Raw genomic sequence first — 27660 nt, 5'->3', positions numbered from 1 at the left:
TACAAAACATGAGCATCTTAGGATTTATAACTCCCTGTTTATTGCAGGTAATATTGGATTTTAATGATACTGCCCCAGCGACAGATTTCTGTCTTCCATTATGTTAAATCTTAAATGACTTATTCATTGTTAATCTTTTGAATATCATGTTCATTTCTTTGACTGACAATCAGTAATAAAAGTAGACTCCTATTCTGGTCACGGGGGCCTGATGTATCTTCTGCCTCTACTGTGGAGTGAGGATATCTAACACATTAGTGAACTCTCAGTCTGTTGGGCACTGCTCTCGATTCATGTTCTCTATTCACTTTTCTGCAATTCATTTTTGATAAAAAAAACCCACTCAATGTTCAAAGTCTATTTGGGGTCATGTTTCCAAAGTTTTCCTTGATAATGCCTTGTGCCATTTTCCGTCGACCTAAAAAAAACAAAACAATAATAAATTCTGCAAAATCCAAGCAACAAGAATTTATCTGACAAACACATCACTTTAACTAGGCTATCTAAAAAAAAATAAAATAAAAAAAAAAAAAAACCTATTTTGTCCACAGCAGTATTGAAGGCTGCATGAATGAAGTAAAAATCCTTTGCTTAATTGCTCAATTCTTAAGTAAGCAACTGATGAAGTTGCCACTAAAGCAATGACTGTAGCCAAATGCTGCCAGGTTACATAACAAGCATACTGGAACACTATGACTCAACATATTCCTAGAGCAGGAAATAGGACTGACAGCTAAAATAAGAAATATTTGAAAATCTAGCCAGGTTATTTCTTAAATATCCTTTTCAAGACAAGAAAAAGCCCCTGATAATCAACTTTTCATTCAACTCACCCTCTAGCAGGTCTAGATATAGTCGCAGATAAAAGACCTGAGCCGGCAGGGGCATGCCCATTACTTGTGTGCTCTGAAATAGAGAAACCCAGCATCAGAAATGCCATTCTCAAATTAAAAGGTTGATAACAATTTGGGTTAAACTTTTTTTTTGATATCCTTGAAGGAAATATCATACTGCAAAGTGTGATTGAACTACTGTTGGACTGATATGTGTGTGTGTGTGTGTGTGTGTGTGTGTGTGTGTGTATATGTGCGTGTGTGTGACTGTGTGTGTGTGTGTGTGTGTGTGTGTGTGTGTGTGTATGGTGGTTGAGCTGAGGGGAAAAATTATGCGTAACCTTTGAGTTAAAAGGTGATTGTAGGAACATAATATTACTTTCTTACAACTAAATTTATTAAGCAGAGACCCAGTTTAAAAGCAGGTATTACTGAAATGTGGAGATAGAAAAATATTAAAACATGTTGCTATGTATGGAGGGCATGACCTATTACAAGATTGGTCTTGGGGAAATGATAAATAAACAAGGCAGCAAAGCTGTCAAATGTACAGACAAAAAAAAAAAAAAAAAAGATGCAAAATAGGTCATTTTGTTATTTGATGCAATTATAGCACAGTCAGTCAACACTGACTTTTAATCGTGCACAATAGGTAACATGGTCAATAACAGGAGCAGATCCAGAGATATTTTCTGACAGTATTCCAAAGTATCTTTGTTGATCTATCCTCCATTTTGATGGTCTTTCAACAGAAAAAATAGATACCTATCAATACAAACTTTAAAATCTGACTGTCTTCCAGGAGACCCAGAAGATGGTCTCAATCCACCCCTTCAATAAGATTACAGTTTCATGACCATGAGAGTTAAAATTCACATGATGAAAGTCCCAATAAATGAAAAATGATGACAGTGCATAAAATAATATTACATAGTGTTTAAAGACATAAATACCAATACAACTGCTTATGTGGAAATACAGAAAATGTGCAGAGCCTCAGGTGGATAGGAGTTAAAAGTCACATCTTAAAAATGCCAGTGTTGGAGAAAAAATTAAAAAGAAAACAACAAAAATATAATTCTAATGAAGCTGCTATTCACTGCCTCCTCATTATGGACATTATGTCATCTAGCAGAGAGCTTAACCTTTGGGAGTTTACAGGGAAATATCAACAAGTGAGCTTTATTAAATCTCATTTAATGGTCAATAAATTAGGCAAATGAGTTTATAGCACTGAACTTAGCCCAGTGAATACCCAAGGGGAATTTACAGACTGACCACACAAATTTGTCTATCAAAGGTCTTCAGGCCCATAAGTCACACCTTAAGAAAAGCAGAAAACAATTATGCACAAAAACAGGAGACTGCCAATTCTGATGCAATAATACATTATGTTTAACTGCACAGTCAACATCAAATTTTAATTATGCACAACAGGTAACACTGATGAAAGTAAAAGCATAAGGCTTCAGGCCCATCAGAGTTCAAGTTTACAGTTAGAAAGTGCCAGAATGAGAAAAATGAAAATTTCACAAAAAATGCGTAAATTTAATAAAAATGATAATCCAATAGAGCTGGTTTTCTAATATGAGCTGTATGTCAATCCTAAGAATCATTCTTGTAAGACTAGTTAAAAAAATAGAAAGTAACACTTTACATAATATTAATGGTGGCAGAGCACAAAGTAGGTTTTTTGTCAATTTTGATGCAATATTACATAATGCTTAACTGTATAAATACCACCAATTTTAAAATATCTACTATTAAAAACATGGACATTAAGAAAATTTGATTACCACTGGGCTTCAAGCCCAAGGGAGCTATAAGTTCCACATTGAAAATTGCAACATGTGAAAGATAAAAATTTTCACAAAAAACCTGTATTATTTCCAAACAATTAACTAATGAGACAATTTTCAACTAAAGCTGTATTTCAGTCCTATGTTTCTTTCCTGTAAGTGTGAGAAGAGCAAGTGACATGGTTTTCCTTTCACCGTCACTACAGAGGCAGTGCTCAGAATAGGGTTTTGTTCAATTTTGATGCAATATTACACAATGCTTAACAGCATAATAACCATAATTTTTTTAATAATAAAATAAAAGTATCATGGATATTCAGAAAATGTGACTAGCCCATAGAGTTCATAGTCATACTTTGAAAATCCCAAAATGTAAACAAGAGAAAACTGTATTGAAAGAGTTTATTTCCATTTTCAACACCTTTTTTACATAAAACAAAATAATCAATTTACTGTCATTTTTATATGATCAATCAAAAAATATGTTGTCAAAGCAAAAATATCAACAGAACAATTATAAATGTCCAACTTGCTCCATTCTGAGATTCTGAACATAGTGAATGGTTGAATCTGACAAACTGTAAAGATATGAGTTTTTTTTCATTTTTGACACTTATTACACAATACACAATATCAGGTTTACCATCATTTTTATATAATCAACTAACAACGTTGTTAACATGCAGAAAATGTCAAAAGAACAACTTAACATATCTAATTAGTTCAAAAATGAGACTGTTAACATGCCTGAGAATTAAATTTGAGGAAAAAACACTTATATACAAATAAAAAGGCATAACTTCACCAAACTTTAACTGATCAAGCTTATTTTCAAAACTTAATCTGTATTTCAGTAACAATGATCACTACCCTGAATTTTAAGACAATATGCCAATCGATTTTCTTTAAAATGTGTTATAGGTGTTGCATATATGCTGAAAAAAAGTGAAAAAACAGCAAAACTTTTATAAAAATGCCCTGATCATGCCAATTTTCGAATTTTCGAAATTGACTTGCATATTATAGATATTGCAATTTTCGAACTTGACTTGCATATTATAGATATTCATCAGTTCTATAAGTTTCAAGCCAAAAAGTAAAGTGGTTTTTCACTTATTGTGTTATCAGGGTTGCATATATGCTGAAAAAAGTGAAAAAACAGCATAACTTCCATAAAAATGTTCCTATCATGCTGATTTTCGAACTAGACCTGCGTATTATGAATATTTATCAGTTCTGTAAGTTTCAAGTCAAAAGGTAAAATGGTTTTCCACTTATCATGTTATCGGTGCCACATAAATGCTGAAAAAAGTGAAAAAACAGCATAACTTCCATATAAATGGCCCGATCATGCTGATTTTCGAACTTGACCTGCGTATTATAAATATTCATCAGTTCTGTAAGTTTCAAGCCAAAAGGTAAAATGGCTTTTCACTTATCGTGTTTACGGTTAAAGTGCACGCCAACGGCGACGACAGACGCAGATGATGGCTATATGTACAGACACATCTGTGTCTGTACATAAAAAGGAGACCTAATTACAAAACTCTCTTAGCTGAAATAAAAAATCAACAGCAGTAGTCCCTAGGGTTTTCAGAATGAATAGTGTGCACAAAAATGACAAGAATGACAAGTAATGAAAATAAAAAATGCCCTGTTTTTTTTACAAAGTTAATCTCTTTTTTCGACTGACTGTGTAACTAGTTATGCCTTGGTTTTTGAGAGAAAATAGATGGAGTTAAAGGGAAAAAATTTAGCTACATAATCATCATCATTTTTGCTATATAATCATCTGAATCAGCAAGAAGTGCTTGAATGCTAAGGTTTTGTAGGAATAAGGCCTTATGAATGATAGTTTGTAATATTATATTGTGCTTAAAACATTGCTTAATATACCTTATTTTCAAGATAACTATTAACTACATATTTGTGACACTGTGCAGAGCCATGAAAGTTCCCAGTATTGTAAGGCAGAGCTGAAGACAGTTGTACTGACTATATACACACCTGCATAAGGTTAAGCATGGCTTTATCAAACTCTCCTCGGACAGCATGAGCTACGGCCACGTTATACTGCATGATTCCTCGCGCTCTGGGCACATCTTTGGGGGACCACAGGTACAGTGAACCTAGGAACAGCCAACAGCAAAGAAATCAACTGCAATTTTAGAACTACATGGCTTAAAAAAGATAAATAAAACAGCAAATGAAAACAATAGTAGAGTCTTGAAATTTATATTCCACCCATAAATGTAATAGCAAATGTAGACAATAGTGGAGTCTTGATATTTATATTCCACCCAAAAATGTAAGTTTTGGATACTCAATGTAACAAGCTTTCATCATCTGATAACATTAACATAGAAAGTTATACAATAGTGCTCCACCATAGCAGAGAGTACACTGAGCAGTGGAAAGGTCTCTCTTATTTCATCTCTTGTATAGATCAGGGAATTATATCGGAATTATATCCGATATAATTCCCTGTATAGATAAACATATGGTGTAAACAGTACAAGTGAGGATTTTCTTATCCACCTTCTCCGCTGTAAATTTTACAATTATGATTTCACCCAGATAACTAGTCATTTTCAATGTCTGATTATGTCTACATAAATTGTTTTGCCAGTCCACACAATACTCCAAAAAAAAAAAAAAAAAAAAAAAAAGCAATATGAAAGAAACAGTTTGCAAGATGTCCAGTTTGACAACCAAATAAGAAAAACCAGGTAGTCAAATGTAAATGTATACTGTAAAGATATCTGTATTTCCCAGTTTTAAACTACATTTCAAGTGGTTTGTTACCTTTGACATCTGTTCCCTCCCCTGCCTCCTTCTCACTTTTATCTGGAAAATTACAATTAATTTTGATAAGCAGTTTAAAATCAAAGTAAGACTGAAATACAATTCAATGAGAATTTTGAAATCAAAATAATACATCATTCACTGATCTTGCACAGGTTTCATAAAAAACAACAGGCTAAAGTAATTTCTGAAATGGGCCTTTAATTCCTAAGCAAACCTCTATCAAGACAAGCCCACCTGCCAATTCCAGCTTTGATTCTTGGGACACCAAGGACACGTCTGTAACACTCTCCATGTCCAAATGTTGAACAGCGTCTGCGATTTTATCCAGTGCCACTTGCGCCTCCGCCATGTACATGTGGCCCAGATATCTGGAAAATATAACATTATTTTAAACAGTCACAGACTAAGTGCAAACAGAGTAAACTAATTACTGGCCAAAAGTCACAGGGTCGCAAAGAAAAGAGAAGAAAATCCACATAATATAATATACAGCCCTGGTACAACAATGTTATACAAGTGAGGATACATTACACTGACTGCTACCGTCAACATTCTGCTTCCAGCCAAAAGAGGGTCATTTCCTCTTACCTGTGAGCTCCTGAAAGGCGTGGCTGCTTGAGTAACTTTTCTGCTGCATGGAGCGCCACCAAGTGGTCAGATAAACATAACGCTACATAGGCCGTATTGGCCAGAATGGAGCACCTGGAACATTCAGAATACATACACGTTTTGACCCCATTCAGAACAGGGGACTAACTAGTCCGTGGGTCAAATATGGCACTACAAAGCTTGCCATATAATTTGCTAAAAGACACTGAATAGGGAATAGTAGGGAAGTATTCAAGTCGGTGGGTCATATTTGACCCTCAAGACTAGTTAATCCCCTATTCTGAATGAGGCCATTGTAATAACCTTGATAACTAGGATGTCTAAAATCCTTTAAAACTGTTTTTTATATAAAAAGTGAATACAGGTCATTTATTTGTGCCCAAATTTGTGACTGATTATCATAAAACCATATTTTGAAATACGTACACTGAATAAGTTACATCAAAAGAAAAAATGTCATTCAATTCAACATCAAACTATGCTGATAATATGGGCGGCGGTTTATACAAAAATGCAAAACACGATTAGTCGTCATCGTTATCAGATCAGTCGAAATGAAAACACGATTTGTCGTCGTCGTTATCAGATCAGAAGGCAAAATACGACTAGTAGTCGTCAAAACGCAACTAGGATGTCTAGTTGAATTATCTCGAGTTCGAGATATTATTATATATATAATATCATTATTAGATTGTACGCGTAGAGATAATTCTCGAAATAATAAATAATTAAATAATTTATTAAATAATTTGGACATGTTATAAATTAAAAAAAAAACAAAAACACACACTTGTGAAGCACTGCTTTATTGTTGTACTCATTTCACAAGTTCCAGATATTATTATATATATAATATCATTATTAGATTGTACGCGTAGAGATAATTCTCGAGTTCGAGCGAGGAATATGATAATGCTGCTTCAATAACGTCCGCCATTTTGATCACTGTGGATCATGTGACTTGGCCTAGATTTTCGTACAATGGGCGCCATCTGGCGTCAAATCGCGTTTTGATGACAAGTTGCGTTTTGATGATGACTAGTTGCGTTTTGATGATGACAAGTTGCGTTTTGATGATGACTAGTTGCGTTTTGATGACTAGTTGCGTTTTGACGACTACTAGTCGTATTTTGCCTTCTGATCTGATAACGATGACGACTAATCGTGTTTTGCATTTTTGTATAAACCGCCGCCCATATGATAAAGTAATGTTTCTCCATTACAAAGGAATTAGGGAAAATGTAAAAGGAAAGTTGAAAAAAATTAATATCTTCCATAATGCAGTATTTGTGCCACTTAAACGACAATTATAACTTTAAAACAAAAAATTCTGTGACCATTTTTATCCTTGGAAAGTTTAACCCATTTCCTAGGTGTTAAGCTAGCAGTGAACCCTACCTGAGACTGGCCACTTCTGCTCCTTTCATCGGGTTCCCAGGTGGCGCTGGCACCAAAAGACTGTCTTGGAGTTTACTGGTATGGAAAGATACAAATAAAACAATACTTTTAACTGTGACATTTTACTTGTAATAATTTCCTTTTTAATTTTTTTTTCTTCGATATATTGAAAGGTTGTATTCCAGTCAAAACCTCACATGGGCATTTCTATCCATTTTGTTAATTTTTTGTAATTGATAAACACAATGTATTTCACATACTTCCTTTATCTGCTGATGCAGTTGCCATTTAATGTTGCTGCACTTCCTTGGATTTTTAGAAGACAACACAGCTCAATAGAAAAGGTAAATATCAGAAGAGCACCAATGAACCGACTTTCTGTGCATATCTGTTTGTGAATGAGTACTGACAATTGCACTTACACCTTGTTTCCTCTCTTTTTTAAGCATTAAATTACTCCCCAACAGAAACACTAGTGAGTGTATTTGAAAGAGAAAGCTCTGAGCTCTGTTCTCACCTTCCTTCTGCCTGCTCCTCGGTGGGAGAGAGGGCGCTACTGCTGACACGTCCTTCAGGCAGGAGATGGAGAGCATTCCGTAGACACAGTGACGCAAACTCCAGAGAAACCATCGGTATTGCTGCAGCATCAGAACTAGAAGAGACAAAGGGAAAACAATGACAGCAAATTCTGGGATTAGAACAGAATGTTAAAGATGCATACAAAGCAAGAGGCATGTCAAATAATTGCAACTCATCTCAACAAACACAATCATACAGTGTAAAATACTAAAATTTAAGATATACCATAGAGTTTCATTTTATAACTCGTGAAAAATACAAACCTTGATTGCTTTTGCCGAAACCTATCTGAATATTTAATGTGCTTCTGAGCGTGCAGTAATACACCATACAATACTTCATATGTCACCTTACACTATAGGCCATTAGGTCAAGTTTACAGCCAGAAAGGTGCACCTGAACAGGTATCGTATGGATGACCTAGTGTGTACAGTGTGTACAGGTCTGAAATCTTTTTTTATCGATCTGTTATGTTGAATAAATCACCCAGTGGAAGTGAATTTTAATTGAAAAAGAAAACTATTTCTAGACACTGCAAAACTTGATAAGACTCCCACCTGTTTACATTGGACTGTGTTCCCATTCCAAGAATTAGTTTTCTGTATTCTCCACAGTATGTTATATAACTCACCTGTTTACATTGGACTGTGTTCCCATTCCAAGAATTAGTTTCCTGTGGACCCCAGACCCCACAGTATGCTGTATGACCTGTTGTCTCTTTTCTAGCGAGCAGTCGATGTCATTGCTCTGGAAGTTTAATGAATACAAAGAAGAGATTATTTTGACGTGTCTTAATGGTAGAAAGATCAGTGGTAAATCCTGTCGCAATGTCTCTAACTTTTTAATGCAAACTTGTTAATACTAGTTGTATATTGAAGAATGTTTATGTTGATTTATTCAAAGAATGTGTGTGTGTGTGTGTGTGAGAGAGAGAGAGAGAGAGTGTGAGAAACATAATGAAGAAAAAGACAGAGGGAAACAGAGACAGAGAGAGAGAGACAGAGAGTGAGAAACATAGTGAAGAGAAAGAAGGGGGGGGGGAATCAAGTTTCAAGTAGACAACCTCAGCATGTCGCATGCTCTGATTCACCAGAGAAAGCCACATACCTCAGTAACCACAACTGTTCTCACAGGCATTCCCAGACCCTATCGTACTAACTGTGGATTGATCTATCTGTGATGGGATTCTCGCTAAATTGCAATCAACTTAAGTGGCTTAGATGTCTGTCATGCCTAATGAAGCTTCTAGAGGGTAATTAATTATCGTTCAGCAGCTTCAGTAGGCGTGCTAGACATTTAAGCAGCTTAAGCTAAATGCACTTTGGTGAGAAACCCCTCAGAGATGGATCAATCCTGTTAGATTGATCTAGGTATGGGAACCCAGTTATCGACAGCAATTCCAGCTTCTCATACCAACCTCCTTGTTTGCCATGACACAGCACTCCGCCAGCCGTAACCAGAGGCGGGGGTTGGTCTGGTACACCTGCACCACCTCAATCAAACAGTCAAACGCTGCACTGGGTTTCCCACAATGCAGTAGCTGGAGCCCCATGTTGTACAGCAGTTCATAGTGCTTGCTCACACTCAGGCAGTACAGAGGCTTACCTGATATAGATTTACCTGAAAGTACAGTATATCTTGAATTATATTACAATTAAGTGAGCATAAACTTGCAAAAAAAAAAATAATTACATAATAACATATAAACTATTAAATAAACCTGAAATACATCACAAAACTGCTTTCTATAAATAACATTTTTTTTTCTTCACTTTGACAGTTGCACAGGGAAGTTCATAATGTTATTGTACTTTCTTAACCTAAGACAGTGCAGTGCCTCAGCTAAGAGAGCATTTCCTAAAAAGAAAATTAACACAATATGTTTCCCATGTTTCCCAGGGATTGTTATATATACATATAGATATAGATAAAGATATATATATATATATATAACAATCCCTGTGCAATCTATCTGAATTTTATATATTTATTGACTGTGAAGCAGGCCATTATTTCTCACACCATCAACTTTCCCCCACCTCCGTCTCCTTTATTTAACTCCTTGACGGCGGCCTCGTTTTCCTGCATGGCCTTCCTGAAGTAGTACGCGCCCAGGTTGTGAAGACGCAGGTGGAAATGTATACAGCCCAGGTTGTTATAGTACATGACGGGGATACACTCGCCTGTCTCCAGGAAATGGCGGTGCGGAGATGCGCTGTTCATGACTTTGTTGGCCTTCTTGTAGTTGCCTTTTAAGTACTCAAAGTTGCTCTTCAGGTAGACGACTGGGATGGTCTGAAAGCAGAGAGGTGGTGCTGAGGAATAGCTAAACAAGTACAGTAATGCCTCCATCTTTTCAATGGGCAAAAATTATCAAACTTTCAGATACATCATTCTAAAATCATAAAAATTATAGTTTTGTTTAGCATTTGCGGTGATTTTACTGCAAAGAATAGAACAATAAGGTAGTCTGCTTTCAATTTTGTTGTAACCACTCAATAGGAGGGCTCTTATTTTAAGAAATTGTGACTTCAAAAATACAGTATCTGTAAAATTGGCAAATTTTCCCCATTAAAAAGATCGAGTCAGTAACATACATCACAAAATAAATTGAAATACAAATTGATTCAATATGGACACTTTGATGCCCAAATTTTAAAAAATCTGAGACAGCATGGCTGTACTGACTTGTATAATTGGCTTGAGAACAAACCACATATTTAAGCACGACATACCCCATCTTAGGAATTCTTTAACAGTCTTTAGACGTGTAGTGGAAATACAGTGACAGAGTTGAAAAATGAGACACTGGGGTAGCGCTAACACTCGCCAATTTAGCCAAATGCTTAAACAAAATAGGGTTGATTTGACTTGTTTTGGTCAAATTTTAACCATTTTTCAAAAATAAAAAATTATAATTATAATTATGAAAAAGTTGTGATTTGGCTAAGTTAAAAAATTTGCTAGCGTTATCCCAGAGATGATATGTCAGTTAATACATAAACCAATTAATCACTGTATAACCAATGAAACATTCAAATTACCAATCAGCCTTAGCCTAGACATCATCAAAAATACTTCAGACTGCGAAAAAAAGAAAGCACTCCATGAACTTCTGCACATATTTGAGCTGGGTTGACATACTTTCTCAAGTTTTCACCCAATGCAAAATTAAATCAAAGCCCTTACCATTCCCATCATATTCATAAGATTCTTGACTTCTCGTTTGCAAAACTTCATGGACTTGAGCATCATGTAGCACCGCACCTTGTACTAAAAGATCATACAAAGTCTGATGAACAAACAACAATGTATTTCCCAGCAAGGTTAAAGGGACAACAACTCATCACAAGAGATCTATATTTCACAATAAATACATTATAAACAACTCATAGAAATATAATATATTCTATTTTACCACAAACACGTCAGTTATAGCAATCACTCTGAAATCTGTGCTTGTCATTGGCCCACATAAGAATGAGCATGTATTATAAAAAAAAAAAAAAAAAAAAAAAAAAAAAAAAAAAAAAAAAAAAAACACGGGGGACTAACTTTGAAGTGGGTTGGCCATATTTGACCCGCGGACTATTTAGTCCACTGTTCTGTATGCCGCCAAACTGAGGCAATCATCAACGAGGGAGACTACACCCACCTGACTTATTTTAGGTTTGTAGAGTTCAGCAATGGAGTCTGGGCTGCCTTCCTTGCTGCCGTCGCCCCTGTCTCCCTGTTTCTCTGGGGTGCTCTGACCTCCCTTGCCATTCAGCATGTGCTTCTCAAAGTAAGTCAACATGGCCATGGCCTTCTCAGGCTGAACAGAAAAATATCTCAACATGCAGGAGATTTTATGACTACTTGCAATACAACACAATTGCAATTATTTGCTATTAGATAAAAGTAACTTCTGCATATCCCCAAGTATTTATGACTATGAGCTACGCTTATTGCCATAGGAGAGAAATATTCTGCAAGGAAATGTTCTTGGTTATATAAATATAGACTATGTATTAAATGTAATTATGTGACTGTGAATACATATAATAGATCAGGTGGTAGAGGGTGTTTGTGTCTATGTGTTAGTTAAATTAATAATTCACTGTGTGTACTGTATATTGTTGAACAAGAGAAACATTTAACAATTTCTTACAAATTTTGAAGCAATCAATACAAATTACTGTAATGAAAATCTTTATATTTGTGTAAAATATATGTAATTTTAATATGAAATATGTATACTTCACTCACTTAATAAAACACATAATTATCACAGGCTTTAAAAACTACATTTGGTCATTTCTTGCAAATTCTTAAATTTAATTATTACAGTAGTTATATTTTTACAATCAATCTATCTATAAAGATTACCTGATGTGTCACTAAATACAGCTCAACCAGAAACAAGAGAACCCTTTTGGCCAAGTTTTCCTCTGCAGAGACCAGAAATATAAAAACAGTTACTTTCAAAAGCAAGAAAATAACAAAACAATAAAACAAGGATGTCGTCTGAATTTGAAAATATTTAACTCATGTACAAAGTAACTCCGTAATCAATACATAATGTACATAGTAACTAGATTATTTATCCGTGATGCAATTCACCAAAACCTTATTAGAGTTTTTACTTGCTTCTCACTATCTTTCTATTGCTTATTTTGACTAACAGTCACCAGATCAATCCAACTCGGGGTCTTATAAATTGATTAGGCATTTACTAACACTACCCGCAGATCTTTTAGCACTTACACCCATATTAACCACCAAACCCACAAATTAACCAGTACACTGTAAAATTAGCACCAACAAAGCAATACCTAGCACTAACATTCATCTGCTCTGGTAGTGCTGGTTAATTTGTGGGTTATGTGGTTAATACTGGTGTTAGTGCTAAAAGACCTACGAGTAGTGTCAGTAAATGCCTAATCCGTTTATCAGGCCTGTGACTCACGTCTTGACTCCTGTTCTCCCAGAGGCTCAATGAACTGGAACAGTTTATCCATGATGGCGAGGGCAGCCTGGTACTGTTTGAGATGGTAGAGGAGAATAGCCTGGTTAAAGTACATTACACACTGGTCCACATCATCTAGTGCCTCCACACTGTCTATGTTCACCTGGGACTGGGAATGAGGGGAAATCAACTGTGTTATCTCAGCCAACAATATATTATCAATGTCATAGACTGGGTTCCCATACTTAGTTTGAATTAACAGGATCGGCCCATCTCCAAGGGGTTTCTCACTAAATTGCTTTCAGCTTAAGCGGCTTAGATATCTCACACATCTGCTTAAGTCGCTAAACAATAGCTCATTACCCACTAGCAGCTTCAATAGGCATGACAGACATCTAAGCCACTCAAGTTTATTGCAATTTAGCAAAAGTCCCCTCGGAGATAGGTCAATCCAAAGTTAGTACGATAAGGTCTGGGAATAGTCTCATGCTGTCAACTGTCATGTCAGCCAACACAATATAATCATGGTCATGTGCTATATTGTATCTCAGTTATCAACTGAAGAAAATGAAATGTCTTATCACATACTAACACAAAGCTTAGTCTATTCTTTGTTTCAGCCTAATAGTTGGGTAAAAGTTACTTTGGTTTATACTTTGTTTTTGTGATATAGTAATACAGATCAAAATACTGAACAAAACCCAAGAGATATTTGGTATGAAAGAATTTTTTTATAAACTCATTATACAGAACATTCCCCTTGAACTATTTTGACTGTGTGAACTTCATGGATACTGGTCACTTGAATTAGTGGGACTGTCCAACATAATCTGGGACACATGGCAGGGGCGGATTGATGCCATTTTCTGGGTCTGCCAGAAGATGGTCAGAGGTCAGATTTACAAGTTTACACTGACAGGTATCTAATTTTTCCTCGCAGCAGACAGTCAAAAATGGAAGATTGATCAACAAAGCTAATTTGGAAGACTGTAGAAAATATCTCTGGATCCACCCCTGCATGATGTGTCTCACTACAGCTATCACAAAATGCTGCATACAATACCTGTTGGCAGACATTCTGCAAACTCTGCTTAAACTCATCAGTCTTTTTAAACCCCGACTGATAGTACGCCCCTACTGCCATGTTGTGGGCAATTTTGGGGTCATTTGGCCTAGACGAGTTGAGTTTTCCCAATAGGTGGAGACACTGTTCATAGTTTCCTTTCTCAAACTCCTGTGTGGCCTGCAGTGCTGTGGACTTCTGCTGTTCTGTGACGGCAGGCAGGGAGGGTACGGGGCTCTCACAGGGGGTGTCCTGCTGGGACTGCTCTTCTACTTTAACATCAGACATGATTGGTGCTCAGCCCTAAAAGAGGGAAAAATATATAAATAAATTTATGTATCTTGCATGTAGTGGACAGTTGAGGATATTATTTTCTACATGACATGTCTAGTTACAACAAATATATCTAAGTTGAATATCATACTGAAATATGAAATTCTAGTTATGATCTTAGGAATATAAAAGATTTAAACAAAATTAAGACAACTCTTTTGAGTTTTGAACAAATGCAGCACTATACTACATAATAATAAGAAAGAACATTATCCATTTTCTTTAGTATGAAAATGTGACGTTATAAATACCCTATTACAATAATTTAAATCAATACAAATGATATTTTAACCACTACAACTCTCAACAGGAAAATTCACAAATTCATTTCCTCAAACACCCCATGCTCTTCATGTTTTTACAGCATAAAAAACTCTGTCCAAACATCATGAAAACGTATAATGGGCAAGCCGCAATTTAAATAAACCTCAGTGCAGTAAATATAAATGACATTAAAGTATTCACTGGTTCTACTTACGGAGTGAGATTGTAGATCACTGTGTATTGTGTCTCAATTCTGATTATTTTTGTCGTCTGTACCGTACACGTCTGCACGGTAGCTGTGGTTGAGTTGTACTCACCGGGATCAGGCAGGGAAGTTGGACTCTCCACCTGGTGTGCGCAGTACTTACCGTAATTGCGCGCTCTCCGCGCAGGGACAGCACACCGGGTGAAGGTAGGAAAATGCACGAACACAACATTCCCCCCACTTTTATTTGAAAGGAGCAAATTCCTTTCGATAAATAAAATAAAGTGGATTCCAGTTGAAATATTCGTACAGACTGTCATTAGCTGTTAGTGCTAACAACATCACCGAGGTGATAGTCCGCCGAAAAAAATATACAAAAAATAAATAAACAGCAGAACAGACTGTGATAGGCTGTTCATTCACCAGCCAGTCACATCACCAAAAATATAGTGATAGTCCGTTCCAAAAATTCCGTTTAAATAAATGAAAAGAAAAATGGAATGCTAAAATAAGATCCCGGTTTTTCAAAAATTTCATCAAATTAGACTGTAGTCACGTGTTAACACAAAATTAAGCTACATAACAGTTATAGTCCATTAATGACAATAGACTGTAGCGATTTATTAACACAAAATAAACTACATCACAGAGTGATAGTCTTATGGACTGTAGTCATGTGTTAACACAGAAATAAGCTACATAACAGTTATAGTCCATTGATCTCAATAGACTGTAGCCATTTTTCTTAAACACAAAAATAAACTACATCACAAAGTGATAGTGTAATAGACTGTAGTTATTTTTCAACACAAAAATAAACTACATCACAGAGTGATAGTCTAATTCTTTAAGGATATTGCTAGCAATATATTTAATTTTCCCTATTGGAAAATTTTCACCGTGACGTCACGTTTTCTTATTTAACACTGGTGCTAATGTCCACACAAACTGAGACTTGTCAGCCTTGCATGAATCCGGTTGTTAACATTCCGTTAACAATGCCCCCTATGCTCTCTGCATGTCACACGCAAGCATCCACCGCATACGCGATTTAAGGGATTCGGCATTCCCGGCTTCATTTCCACGTTGAGTGACTTAAGACCGACCAAGATCAAAATTGTCTCTAGTGAAAACATATTTCAATTTAGAAAACACCCCTTCTAAATTTGATTCTACACTATTCCCTTTAGATACTTTAAACATCACTTCTAGATGTTCAGGGATTTCCCGTTTTACTTGAGACACGCAACCCGAAGAGTCTAGCCCAAAGTGAACGTCACCAGCGGTTTTATTTAAGTTTGGACTCCCGATGTTTGGAGTCTTGAAAGATGTTATACTACCGGTAGTTTTGTGTTAATTTTTAGTTTTACAAACGTCTTCCAGTGAATGGGGCACTTGAAGGGCCCTTAGTGCTTCCACCCACCTTCAGAGTCTGTGACATTTAGTCCTTTTCAATCGGTTACTTGTTCTAGGGATATTCTCGAAATTAGGGGAATTAACACTTGAAACCCCTGCAGAATTTAATCCCACAAGTTAGGTCTTGGTTCGGGTGTACACTTGTTATAGGGATGTTACCAGTTATAGGAGGGTGAATGAAAACCTCCACTAGTATGTTTTATCCCACAAGCGTATTTTAAGATTCGATATACATCGGTACATGTTGTCTCATCAGCTTTGTAACTGATAATGCAGGCACAGGTTTTTATTATTTTTTTTTTTTTTAACTTTACAATCCACCCCCCTAAGCTTATACCAATCCAATTTAGAGGTTTCCAAAATGTCATTTGCTACTGTAGCTACCACATGACTTTATCGCATGAAGTTTTCTTTATTGATCGGAATTTTCGGACAGCACCATTTTCTGAATCAGTAACCCCATTTTACTCTTTATTTCTTTCCATGACTACCTTTCAGTCTGTTTATTGATTTCGCATGGAATCATGTTCCGATTTTTTGGGGATTCCATTATCCTTTTCTTTTTACTATACGTACTGGTGCTACTCTTATTTCTTTGATCTACGAATCCTTTGTTCCGCTTTATCTTTTCCGTCAATTTGCAGAAAACTTTGCACTGAAAATATGCATTCAATTTTAAAATTGTCATTGGTGCTACATGTACAACAACTGATTCTAAAATGACTCAAAATTATGTATGCAAACCCGTTTTCCTAATTTCCGATTATTCCCTGCAGCAAGAGATAGTAGGTCGAGGCAACTTAAAACTGATGGCTAACCTTAAATGCGCGCAATACACTCTCCATGACATTACAGAAATCAGCGCACCCACGTCCTCTTTTCCATTGATCTACACCCGAGACCACCTAATGGACGAAAACTTGCTTGAAAGCCCAGCATTTTGACCTATACTAGGATCAGACTCCCACTCGACGCCCCTACGTTGATTTTGCTGCAATGATTGTTCTACAAGGTGAGGTTTTTCAGTGCCATGCATTTGAGACGGTGTATTTGAACATGTACTCGATGCTCGAACCTCAAGTTTAAATGACTCAGCGTTATCAGCTCGCTTTTGTTTTTCGAGTTCTTTTTCAGTAATTTTTCGTTTTAAGAACTCTTTATATTTCTGGCAATTTCTTTTAAAATGGTCTTTTCTTTTACAGAAGAAACACACACTTGATGTTTTAGGTGTGGACTTCCTGACCAAATGTTCAACCGTTTTTTCCAAGACAGCCCTTGAATTAAATTGAATTGTGCTCAATTTTGGCTGCTGGCTGACGCGTTTCTCTATGATGGACTCAACTATTTTTTCAACATTTTCAGATGGAGATTGTTGATTTTCTCTAGCTGTAAGATCAAGAGAACATATTTGAATTTTTTCACGAACTTTTCTTGTTTCTTTTTGACTATTCGTGGATTTACAAACATGTTGATAGTCCACCATATGTGTTATTGCGTCGCTGATGCTTGCCGGGTGCTTTAAACTAGTATAACGCCCAGCATCCTGATCAATACAGTCTTGACAAAATTTTGATATTGTTTCTTTTGTCCTAAAAGACTCCGATTTATCAGGATAAGCATCTCTGACCAATAACAAAACGCGGCACAGCCATTGGTTTAACGTTTCGTTTTGCGATTGAACGGCAGTATGAAATGCCAGGCGAGCCGAATCGGGATGTTTTTTAATCCCGAACACTAAGTCCATTTCTTTCATTATAGATGTGTACGACACATTTTTATTTGCTCTGAGATGGCTATTATACAGGACCAAAGCCTCGCCTTCAAGACACCACAGAAGGTAGTCCAGACACTCGTTTTCTGACCACTCTTTTATCTGGCGATAACTTTCATATCTTTTTCTGAAAGACTCCCAGTCGCCACTGTTTCCGTCAAACGATAATTGTTTAGGTAAATCACTGGGGTCTACTCTGTCCTTTTTACTTTTTGGACCTACTTTTTCTGATTTGGGTAGCCGAAAGTATTCTTTTTCACTGTTATCCCTTTCATAAATTAGTGGTTCGTCACAGAAAACGGGAGACGAGATTCTAGGTCGCGTATAATGTTTTCCTATTGAACTAGACCGGTAATCATAATTTTGTTGAACTGTATCGGCAAAATTTTGCTCAACATGTCGTTGCCGCCGTCCGGGTTTAGGAACATGAAACTGATACAGATCACAATTCACATCACCCTTATGGATAGACGGAGCAAAGTGCCGACTACTGTCCTTACCATTCGGCAAGGAAGTAACAGTATCAGGGTTCATGACGCGGCCTGGAGACTTTGCATGCACAGAAGATGTTACTTTTTTATCTTTGTTATTGGCACGCAGCCTCTCAATAGGCAGAGCAAAAATGTCGTATTCAGAGGCTAAAGTGGCTGGCTGCGATGTGAAAGATTTTGGGTCAATAGCTGAGTGAAAATGAGATTTTGAACAATATTTTAATTTAGAATATGTTGATGGTGAATAATTAGCAGCGTTTTTTACATTTTTACTGCGAGAAATTTGTTCTTGGTGTTGAATTTTTTCACCCAGTTTGAGAATTTTTTCAAATTCCACCCTATATCTCTCAGCAGCCGCTCTTCCTTCATGCTGAATGTAGGAAGTCACTTTAGAAGTTGTGTTATGACTTTTTTCAGTGGATAATACGCTAGGGTCTAGGTCACCCATGCTGACTTCAGATCCTAATTTACTGCTGTGAGTACCTTTAAAAGAGAGATTTTTGATTTTATTTGATCCAGTATTGGATCCACAAATTTCCAAAATGTTGGATCTGGTCACGGGGATCCCATGCTCTCTAGCATATATTATCCTTTCTGCACGTTCAGGACCTATACCCGGCAGCGTAACGAGCTCATCGTAAGTCGCACGATTGATTGGCAACCACGATGCACTCGCCATTGTACATTTGTAAGCGAGAACTAAATGGATTCAAAATAATTTCACCTATCAAAGCACAATACACTACCAAGCTTATAGCGAAATTCACTATAAATAGAATCCAAAAACGTACAGTTAATTCAAATTCGTGGAAGGAAGACTTCGGCACACAACGCAATAAGTTGAATTTAGATAGAAATTCTGTTCAGAATCCTATCTAAAATACAAAAGAATAATCAACAAAAACACTGAAGTCAATATTTTATTCTTTCAAATAAACTAAAGAAACAAAGAAACTAAAATATTACGTGTGCACCTCAGTCTTGGGGAAAATTCAGCTTTGATAACAACACACAGGGGAATGAGACCAACGTCTCCTTTATATCACAATTCACACACGTAAGCACTGAAAATACAGTAGATACGCAACAAATACCAGTGTCTCCTGAAGCGGTAACCTTTATGATCCAAAATTGAAACTACAATTTTGACCGCCGCTCCACCCAATTATTCAAAAGGATGTTAGACAAAGGAATTTCCCGCGTAATCCACTTTCAGCTAGATCGCAGCGAAAACTAAGCTTTAGGCCCGCAAAATTACAAGTTACGAATGCCTCGTCGCCAATAAAGTATTCACTGGTTCTACTTACGGAGTGAGATTGTAGATCACTGTGTATTGTGTCTCAATTCTGATTATTTTTGTCGTCTGTACCGTACACGTCTGCACGGTAGCTGTGGTTGAGTTGTACTCACCGGGATCAGGCAGGGAAGTTGGACTCTCCACCTGGTGTGCGCAGTACTTACCGTAATTGCGCGCTCTCCGCGCAGGGACAGCACACCGGGTGAAGGTAGGAAAATGCACGAACACAACAACATAATAAGTTGAAGTCTCAACGACAAAGTTGAAGCAAGTTTTGTAAGCACCGTCGACTTAAGAAACAACCGATTATGATATGCAGTTTCTTGTCTGACAAAACTTACATTTCTCTTTACAATTTCATTTTCAGCTGATATTACTGGTGTCTACATACTCAACAAAAACATCTTTATTTAACTTACCTTACCGCCACAATGTCCCCGTTGTGCTTCCGGAAGTCAATTGACACAATACGCATGCGCACGATGCATTTGTTTACTTCCGGTTCTTGGCACTACTCGAGATGAGGGGAATTAAATGATGTGGTTTTCCAGATTTCAGGTTTGTTCAGTATTCAGGAATTGTTAAATTCAACATTAAGATGATTGAAATAACAAACTCTGCTGGCAGTCACATGCAGCGGTCTGAAAACAGTTTACTAGAGGTCAAATGATTCGAAGTCATTGTAATCGGTTACAATGCCGATTATAAATACTGAGTATACATCAATATCCTACAATTTTTCTAATAAAAACTCATGAAGTATAGATAATTTAATGTGTTTTTTTCTGAAATTACCTTAACTACCAGTTTCAAGCACATTAAAAAAGATTTTGTTGTTCAAATCTTTTTACATTTCAAGATATGTGCATATTCATAAATGTCTTTAAAAATTAAAATATTTTCAGTTGCATTTACCAAGGAGTTATATTGCATTTACATAGAAGATGAGTTCGGATGACTTTGAAGTAAATGAGGTGGACTCCATAGAAAATGTTATTGGTCTTACACCAGGAGACCCTTTAGATGGTTTTGTTGGTAGGTATATAACAAACCATGGTGGTATATATACCGAGTATGTGGGATAGAAAAAAAAACATGTACTTATAAAACTGGCTTTTTTCTGATAACTGTTCAGAAGTGGGATGAAGGCCATAGGTTTGCAGTGAAATAAAAGGAAAAAAATAACTGGCCATTGGCTGATGTTCTACTCAGCAGCTTTACATCCTGTGTGACTATTTTGCCATTAAAAAAAGCATTTGCAGACGACAGGTGGTTATATATATATATATATATTATAGCCATAAGAAGTTTATGATAAAAATTTTGTGTATTTAAGAAAATTTAAAGAAAATAGAACCTTGCATCCTGCATCTGCGGGATACTTACGCTTTATAAAACATTCAACATTACCATGTTTTCTGTGTAGGAAATTTCTAGAGTAATTTGAAAAAAATTCTTTCATCATTGTTAGGTCACGCCCTTAACGAACTTAGAGGCCTATTCAGTATTGTTATTAGTTCTCTGTTCATAAGGCCTTTTGATATTGCAAAAAATGGAGTCACCCTCAAACCATTGCATTTCATCCCACATATACTATTACATTGTGTGCTTTTCCATAGCAGCTGTGAAAATGGAGGCATTGAGAATTCAATGTACTCTACTAGCTATCACAAAGTCTTCTGATATCTTGCATCTGGAAGATCACATTATCTTCAAATTGTTTCAGAGATCTGGTACCAAGTGTTCCTGTGGGCTCTGTTTTCATCCATCTTTGTCCATCTGATAGGAGCAGCAATAGCATTTGGACGGCTCAGAAAACACAAGCTGGGACGCTTCACTCCTGCCCTGATCTTGTTGATGGGTGTGCTAGGGCCACTGACAGGAGGAGTGATCACAAGTTGGTTTGATTTTAAAAATCATTGTTATAGTTGTGCATTAGGAAGAGGCCTTGTAAATGGATTTGGCGTTTACTAATACTCCCCCAGATCTTTTAGCACTGATGCCCATACTAACCACCAAACCCAAGAATTAACCAGCACACTGTAAAATTATTTAGCACCAAAACCTAGCACTTACATTCAACAGCTCTGGTAGTGCTGGTCTCTCATATAGTTAGGTTATAGTCATTGTGAAAATGTACCAGTATAAAAAGTTTTTAAAAATGTATAACAACATGTATATATTGGCAAAATGTCCATTAGCTTGGTAGTTGGATCACAAATAAATTAAAGGGACAAAAAATAGGATTAAAAACGCCTTTTTAGTGCATGGGTTGCTTCTTTTTTAACTTATCTGAGAACAATTGCTATGGGTAAAGCATAAAATGGCAGGTAAATGGCCTTAATCAATATCGAAAAAAAGAATCATATTCACCGTCCACTTTCGAACCCCGGGCGTCAGCCATCTTGACACAGTTTGAAATAACGCGGCTTCTCGACTCAGATACGAGATGTAAACAATGCAGACAGCATGTCGTTTCGAAGGTGAGCGTGGACGTGAAGGAGAAGAGGAATTGCTCACCGAATCTTTGCAGGTAAGCGAGTTATATTTACCAAAAGTACTTTAAAATGGGAAGATGGCAGTGGAAATCAAAATGTCTGGCAGAGGAAGTTAAAAAGCGTAGATAACTGCTAATAATTAACGTTTCCTCGGGTAACGCACTCGCAGCCAAATCACTCGCACTGGGTACGTACTACTAGTTATATGAAGCGAGATAGTGCACTTTACCCCTGAGGTGTATAGTTCTGTAAAGCAGGAGGAATACCCTTTTCTGCTCAATGTGGTCATCTACCAGTACTTACAGACTAACCTCACACCATATTCTCGCAGGGGAATCCCATGAGATATACAATGTAACTCGAGTACTAGTGGGGTTAGAGCCTAGGGTGTTCTTTGTACGGCACGTAACTACGTTAGCTTATTTGTAAATTTAATAATATTGTCAATGAATATGATTATAAGGAATGATTTTTTAGCGCCACAGAGGAGGAATTGGGTGATACACCCCTTCAAGCACGAGTGAAGAGATCAGGTATGTTAATAATTTTAGCAGTATAACATGGGCGGATCCAGGATTATTTGAAAAGGGGGGGGGGGGGGGTCCGCGGATGCAAAGCCGACCCCCCCCCCCCCCCCCCCCCCCCCTAGTTGGCGTGGGGTCCTGGGCCTGCTTAAAACTTTGGTATTTTAGAGGGTGAACAGTGCCATTTGGTACGGTTTAGCACTTTATTGTAGTAAATTAGCTAGTCAAAATTCTAATTCCAAGTGGGGAATATTAGTGTGATTTTTTTACATCAGTTCTTTGAAACCATGTGTGATTATGTTATTTCTTCTTGTGGCCTTTATGATTTAATGCAGCTGCAGATATTTAAATTTAATTTTTTTTTTTTTTTTTTGCCATAATCAGACTTGCTTCTTTATAATAAGCTGGTTATCATGTAGTGATCATGCCCTCTAATTTGTTGATTTTTGTTAAAGAATAGTGCTGTTATGATAATATCAATACATTTTTTTCTTTATAACCATTTTATGTAATTTTACTATTACAGTGCCTCAAGTTATGTCTGGAAAACTCATACCAGGAAGCACTCCAATCTTACAATACTGCATCACTTCAATGTCGGTGTGACAAGTTGTGTAAAAAGACTGCTACAAAAAATTTGCAGCGATGACCACATGATCCACCACCTTTTACCAAAACCGAGTGAACAGTTTTATATTATAATGCCCATGTACATGTATTTAAAGTGACAAGACTGAGATCAGCGAGAGCCTCAAGGCCTTTATTTTCTGTGCATTGTCAACTCTTCAATAATTTTATAATTTTGTCAAATACATCAAAAGATTCAATTCTAATGCAATACTTGAAAACTTTTTTAGAATATATTTTAATGTTGAACATGTTTTTCTAAGAACTAGCCCTTTAGTAAATTAACATGTACTATCCAACTGTTATTATTAATTAACATATTGTTATGTACAAAGCATAAGCTGCAGTATCAATGAAGCATTAACTGGGTAGAGATTATGAATGAAATAAAAGTTTAAATATTGAAACATCTTTTATTTATATTTGGCAAAAATACAAGAATAAACAAAGTTTGCTACATAAGTTTGGAATTTGGCCAAATCATCTTTATTATTACCTGTCACATGTAATGAATAAGACATACACAGATTCTGTAAGCTAGAATGCATAATTATTTTCATACTCATTAATGCCATCTTCATAAATAAGCCTTCTATTCAAGCATTCACAAACTTTCACATTGTACAGTACACATTATAGTATGATAACATTTTTGAGAGATTATTAATAGCCAGGCTATCATGTTAAGAGTCTGATGTACATGCAGACCCATGAGGATTGCAGATCAACAAATTATCCCCCTCTCTGTCAGTGTATTGACTCATGTGAGCTGTCTCCATGCAAAGGGATGTGTCATAAGAAAGGACCAACCCAACTTACACAAACATAAATTGTTTCATCAGTAAGATATTCACACATACTTTTCCAAGATGTGCAGGGAATAAATAGAAAGGTATAAATATTTCTTTAAAAAATACAGGCATAGCTTCCCTGCATGAATTCTAAATAATGGCTGAGTGGAGAATTGAATACAGGCACAAGTGATCACTCAAACCATTTTTGTAGGTCTTAAAAGAAATGACATGCAGTCATTTGCCAAATACAGAATTTTATGCTGTAACAAAGTCACAAAACTGCAACTGGTGATCTTACAAAATCTAACAACACACTGGTTTAAAATCAAGTTGAAATCACAATATGCCACCAGTACCATATTCCATAATACATTTGATGTCATTTAGATTTAAGAAGTAAATGCTGGACCAAAATGGTTTATTCTCAATATCAGGCATATGACTTAGGTTTGGGAGGAAAGACCGCCTTGATTTCCAATCTGTCTGCATTATAGCATACATGTAAGTGCTAGATGGTTTGAAGTCAGCAGATTATGCTTTGTCACATTGGCAAGATGAGTTCACTGAATATATCCTGTAAGCAGCACTCGAAAGTCAGGAAAAGTCTCTCACTATCCAACTCGTCCCCGCTTTGGACCCTCAAGAAAAGTTCATCTTTTTTTGGTGGAGAGCCATGGAGTTCTTCTTCCATGTAAAAAACTCTTCTTCAGGACACCATACTGGCAGTTGCTCATAACCTTTAGGTCTAAAAAAGCAAATCAAAATAATAATAATAATAATTTATTAAGATTGCAACCCAGTGGGTTGAAGTTGTACATAGTGTTAAGAAAATTATAATGAAAATAAAGTGAATATTTGCTTGAATAAAACTGAGTTAAAAGACTGCTAATTGAACTTTAAAATTATTGTACTTAGGATAAAAGACAACATAATACTATTGGAAATTTAAAAGTGCATACGGAATAAAAGAGCATCAGAATCTGTCGGTCTTAAATTGTGGCACTTTGTTACTATTGTTTGATCTTAAAAGACGATTGGATTGATCAATAAAGATGTGATTCAGTTTGTCAGAGGATTCAGTTATTTTGTAAAAGAAAGTTTTGCACAGACCTCTTCGTTTATCTAAAGTACACATATGCCAGGTTCAGGGTTTCATCATAGTATAGGTCAGGGAAAATAATCTTCAAAGCACGAGTTTGGTCAGTCTCTTAGAGTTTGCATTGCTCTATAGTTAGTCCTGGATGCCACACAGGGCAGGCATATTCTAGAATTGAGTGCACAATACTTTGGTAAAGCTTAGCTCGTTTCAGTTGACGGAGGAAATAGAGTCTTGCATTATGTTTACATTATGTGTCGCCAATTTGGAAAAAAAATTGATAAAAGAGAAATCATGAACCTATATGCCTAATATATGAGGAGTGAATATCAGCTTATTAAAATTCTGCTTACTCTAAAGACATGTTTTAGTCCCATGTTGGATCATCAGGATCCTTTAATTCCCTCTTCTTCAGCATCTTCCTCCTCTTCCATCTGCACTTCTTCCAGTTCAGGCATACCATAGGAAAAAGTTACCTTGATACTGCAACCAAAAAAAAAAAAAGCAACAGTACATAAAATAAGATAATCGAGTTTGAGAAAAATTATGTAAAAACATAACTGAAATAAGTATAAAATTCAACTGAAATAAGTATAAATGCCATTTTTCTCAATATGATCACCTTAATTATCTAGACTGTCATCTTCAACTGCACTAGTATTAACTACAACTTAATTTTGAAGTTTCTTGATCACTTCATATTGGTTTAATCTCCGAAATACTGGTTGGAAGTTAAAATTGTATGATCTAAATTATTACTCTGGACTATTTAATACATTAGAGAGATGTACCAAACATAAACATGCAACATCCCCTTTCTGATTTATTTATTTTTAATGTAAAAAGGAGACAAATTGTCTTTAAAATATAAAATCAAAATACTACTATTTATTTTCACTTATAGTTGACATGCCATTTAACATTGGGTTAAACTTAGATACAATAACAGCTTCTGCACATTCATTTTGGGATTTAGATGCCTAAAGAAATAGCATCTTTGTCATATGTCTTAATTACTGTGGTATGCCTAGATGTTAGAGGCACAAGAAATGTGCCCTCGGTAAGTCAAAAACTCGCCCTGGTCATTGTAATGTATATGTAATGAGACTAGTATCTCCCACCATGTCCGTTTTTATTTAAACTTTCTTTGCTCTATAAACTAACCCAAACCCTGTCAGAGTCGACATATGAGCAACACTTGCAATTTCTGTCATCGATACCACTCATATTAGTTACAATTTCATGGCATATTTTGACAGACGAGCCTGACAATCGTTAAGATATACAACGAACACACGTAAATAAACATAAATCTCTGTGCTTAATAAATATTTTCACTGGTGTCTTATCTCAAAGATTATTGTAAATGGTACTCACAAATCCAGTAAATACTTCGCGGCCAGGCCATTCTTCGTATCCATGGCCACCCAAGCAGGTTTTCATCTGCCTTCTTCCTCGCCGGTGTTTATTGTTTGCCTGTCGTACATTTGCTGATACACTGTTTTACCCTTTTTTTTGTAAAGGCTGTTTCTTTTTTCTTTTTGTTATCTGTCTTCGCTTCTTCGAAGGACTCCCAGCATAACTGAGCCTCCTGTTTCACGTTGTCCTTTCCCGGCAGCTTGAACTGGTTTTAACTAGGTCGCAATACGAGAATCTCGCGAGATCCGGAAGTCTAGAGAGCTCAATTATGAAAATGGAGGTGGTTGTTGGTAAACCTCCGCTTAAGCGGAGGTTTTCTTTTTATTGTATTTTCCAAAAATGTTACAGAGCGATGGCGAGTGCCGGGAATGATAGATTAAAGGTTGGTAAATCGCGGAAAAGTAGTGTTAACATCGGGATAAATCAGGATAAATCAATTTTGGCGCGAAAATCCTCTTTTGTGTCCTTTTAATCAAACACAAGTCGAAAATCTTTCATACCGTTAGCTTACATTTATAACATCTATAAGACATTTACAAGAAGGTCCTGGCCGCTTAACCACCTAGCGGTCAGCAAGTGTCAACGTCAGCTCACATCATCACACCAGGCTGGCCGTAAGCTAACAGCATGAAAGATTTTTTCGGCTTGTGTTAGATAATTTTCATTTACATGTATATGCAATGAGTAATGACCTGTTTTATTTATATAGGTGCAGCAGTAGCAGGTGTGTACAGGACTTCAGGATTTGAAATGAAGCCGTTGTATGCCTTGGTGTGGGGCGTGGCACAGACAGTGATTGTCATTTTCATCTCATTCACTAGGATATTGGCAACTCTGTGATGCTGAAGACTGACTGTCATCTTGTGAATTTAAAGAGGATGTTACAGT

The 27660-nt window shown here is 36.3% G+C and overlaps 2 protein-coding genes and 2 long non-coding RNA genes across 6 annotated transcripts; 2 read left to right on the top strand and 2 right to left on the bottom strand.

Annotated features, from left to right (window-relative positions):
• LOC106153955 (CCR4-NOT transcription complex subunit 10) lies at nt 1–20311 on the bottom strand. Of its 2 annotated transcripts, none has more exons than XM_087010487.1 (17): nt 20234–20311; nt 14038–14340; nt 12975–13143; nt 12395–12456; nt 11682–11840; nt 11216–11299; nt 10066–10321; nt 9444–9646; nt 8658–8773; nt 7965–8099; nt 7448–7522; nt 6029–6142; nt 5675–5808; nt 5438–5479; nt 4640–4761; nt 834–906; nt 1–418 (listed from the first exon to the last, which is right to left on the bottom strand). In XM_087010487.1, exons 2-17 carry the CDS (start codon nt 14323–14325, stop codon nt 351–353), a joined length of 2100 nt encoding a protein of 699 aa, XP_086866613.1. In that variant the 5' UTR covers nt 14326–14340; nt 20234–20311; the 3' UTR covers nt 1–350. The 2 variants fall into 2 exon arrangements, with proteins under 2 accessions (XP_086866613.1, XP_086866614.1); XM_087010488.1 differs by having other exon boundaries at nt 20239–20259.
• Nucleotides 20291–27652, top strand: LOC106153958 (transmembrane protein 170A). Of its 2 annotated transcripts, none has more exons than XM_087010489.1 (4): nt 20291–20372; nt 20748–20849; nt 21541–21711; nt 27482–27652. In XM_087010489.1, exons 2-4 carry the CDS (start codon nt 20759–20761, stop codon nt 27610–27612), a joined length of 393 nt encoding a protein of 130 aa, XP_086866615.1. In that variant the 5' UTR covers nt 20291–20372; nt 20748–20758; the 3' UTR covers nt 27613–27652. The 2 variants fall into 2 exon arrangements, with proteins under 2 accessions (XP_086866615.1, XP_013383571.1); XM_013528117.3 differs by having other exon boundaries at nt 20292–20372; nt 20720–20849.
• Nucleotides 21725–23925, top strand: LOC147762069 (uncharacterized). The gene is made up of 2 exons (XR_015333781.1): nt 21725–22845; nt 23363–23925. It is a non-coding gene; the product is annotated as an uncharacterized LOC147762069 (long non-coding RNA).
• LOC147762068 (uncharacterized) lies at nt 23863–27190 on the bottom strand. Its single transcript, XR_015333780.1, has 3 exons — nt 26731–27190; nt 25707–25836; nt 23863–25002 (listed from the first exon to the last, which is right to left on the bottom strand). It is a non-coding gene; the product is annotated as an uncharacterized LOC147762068 (long non-coding RNA).
• Nucleotides 27653–27660: the final 8 nt, after the last annotated feature.

The sequence above is a fragment of the Lingula anatina genome, chromosome 4 (assembly GCF_051362555.1).
Source record: "Lingula anatina isolate TDL-2025a chromosome 4, LinAna3.0, whole genome shotgun sequence".
Taxonomy (NCBI): domain Eukaryota; kingdom Metazoa; phylum Brachiopoda; class Lingulata; order Lingulida; family Lingulidae; genus Lingula; species Lingula anatina.
This window is presented reverse-complemented; position numbering and strand designations above follow the sequence as displayed.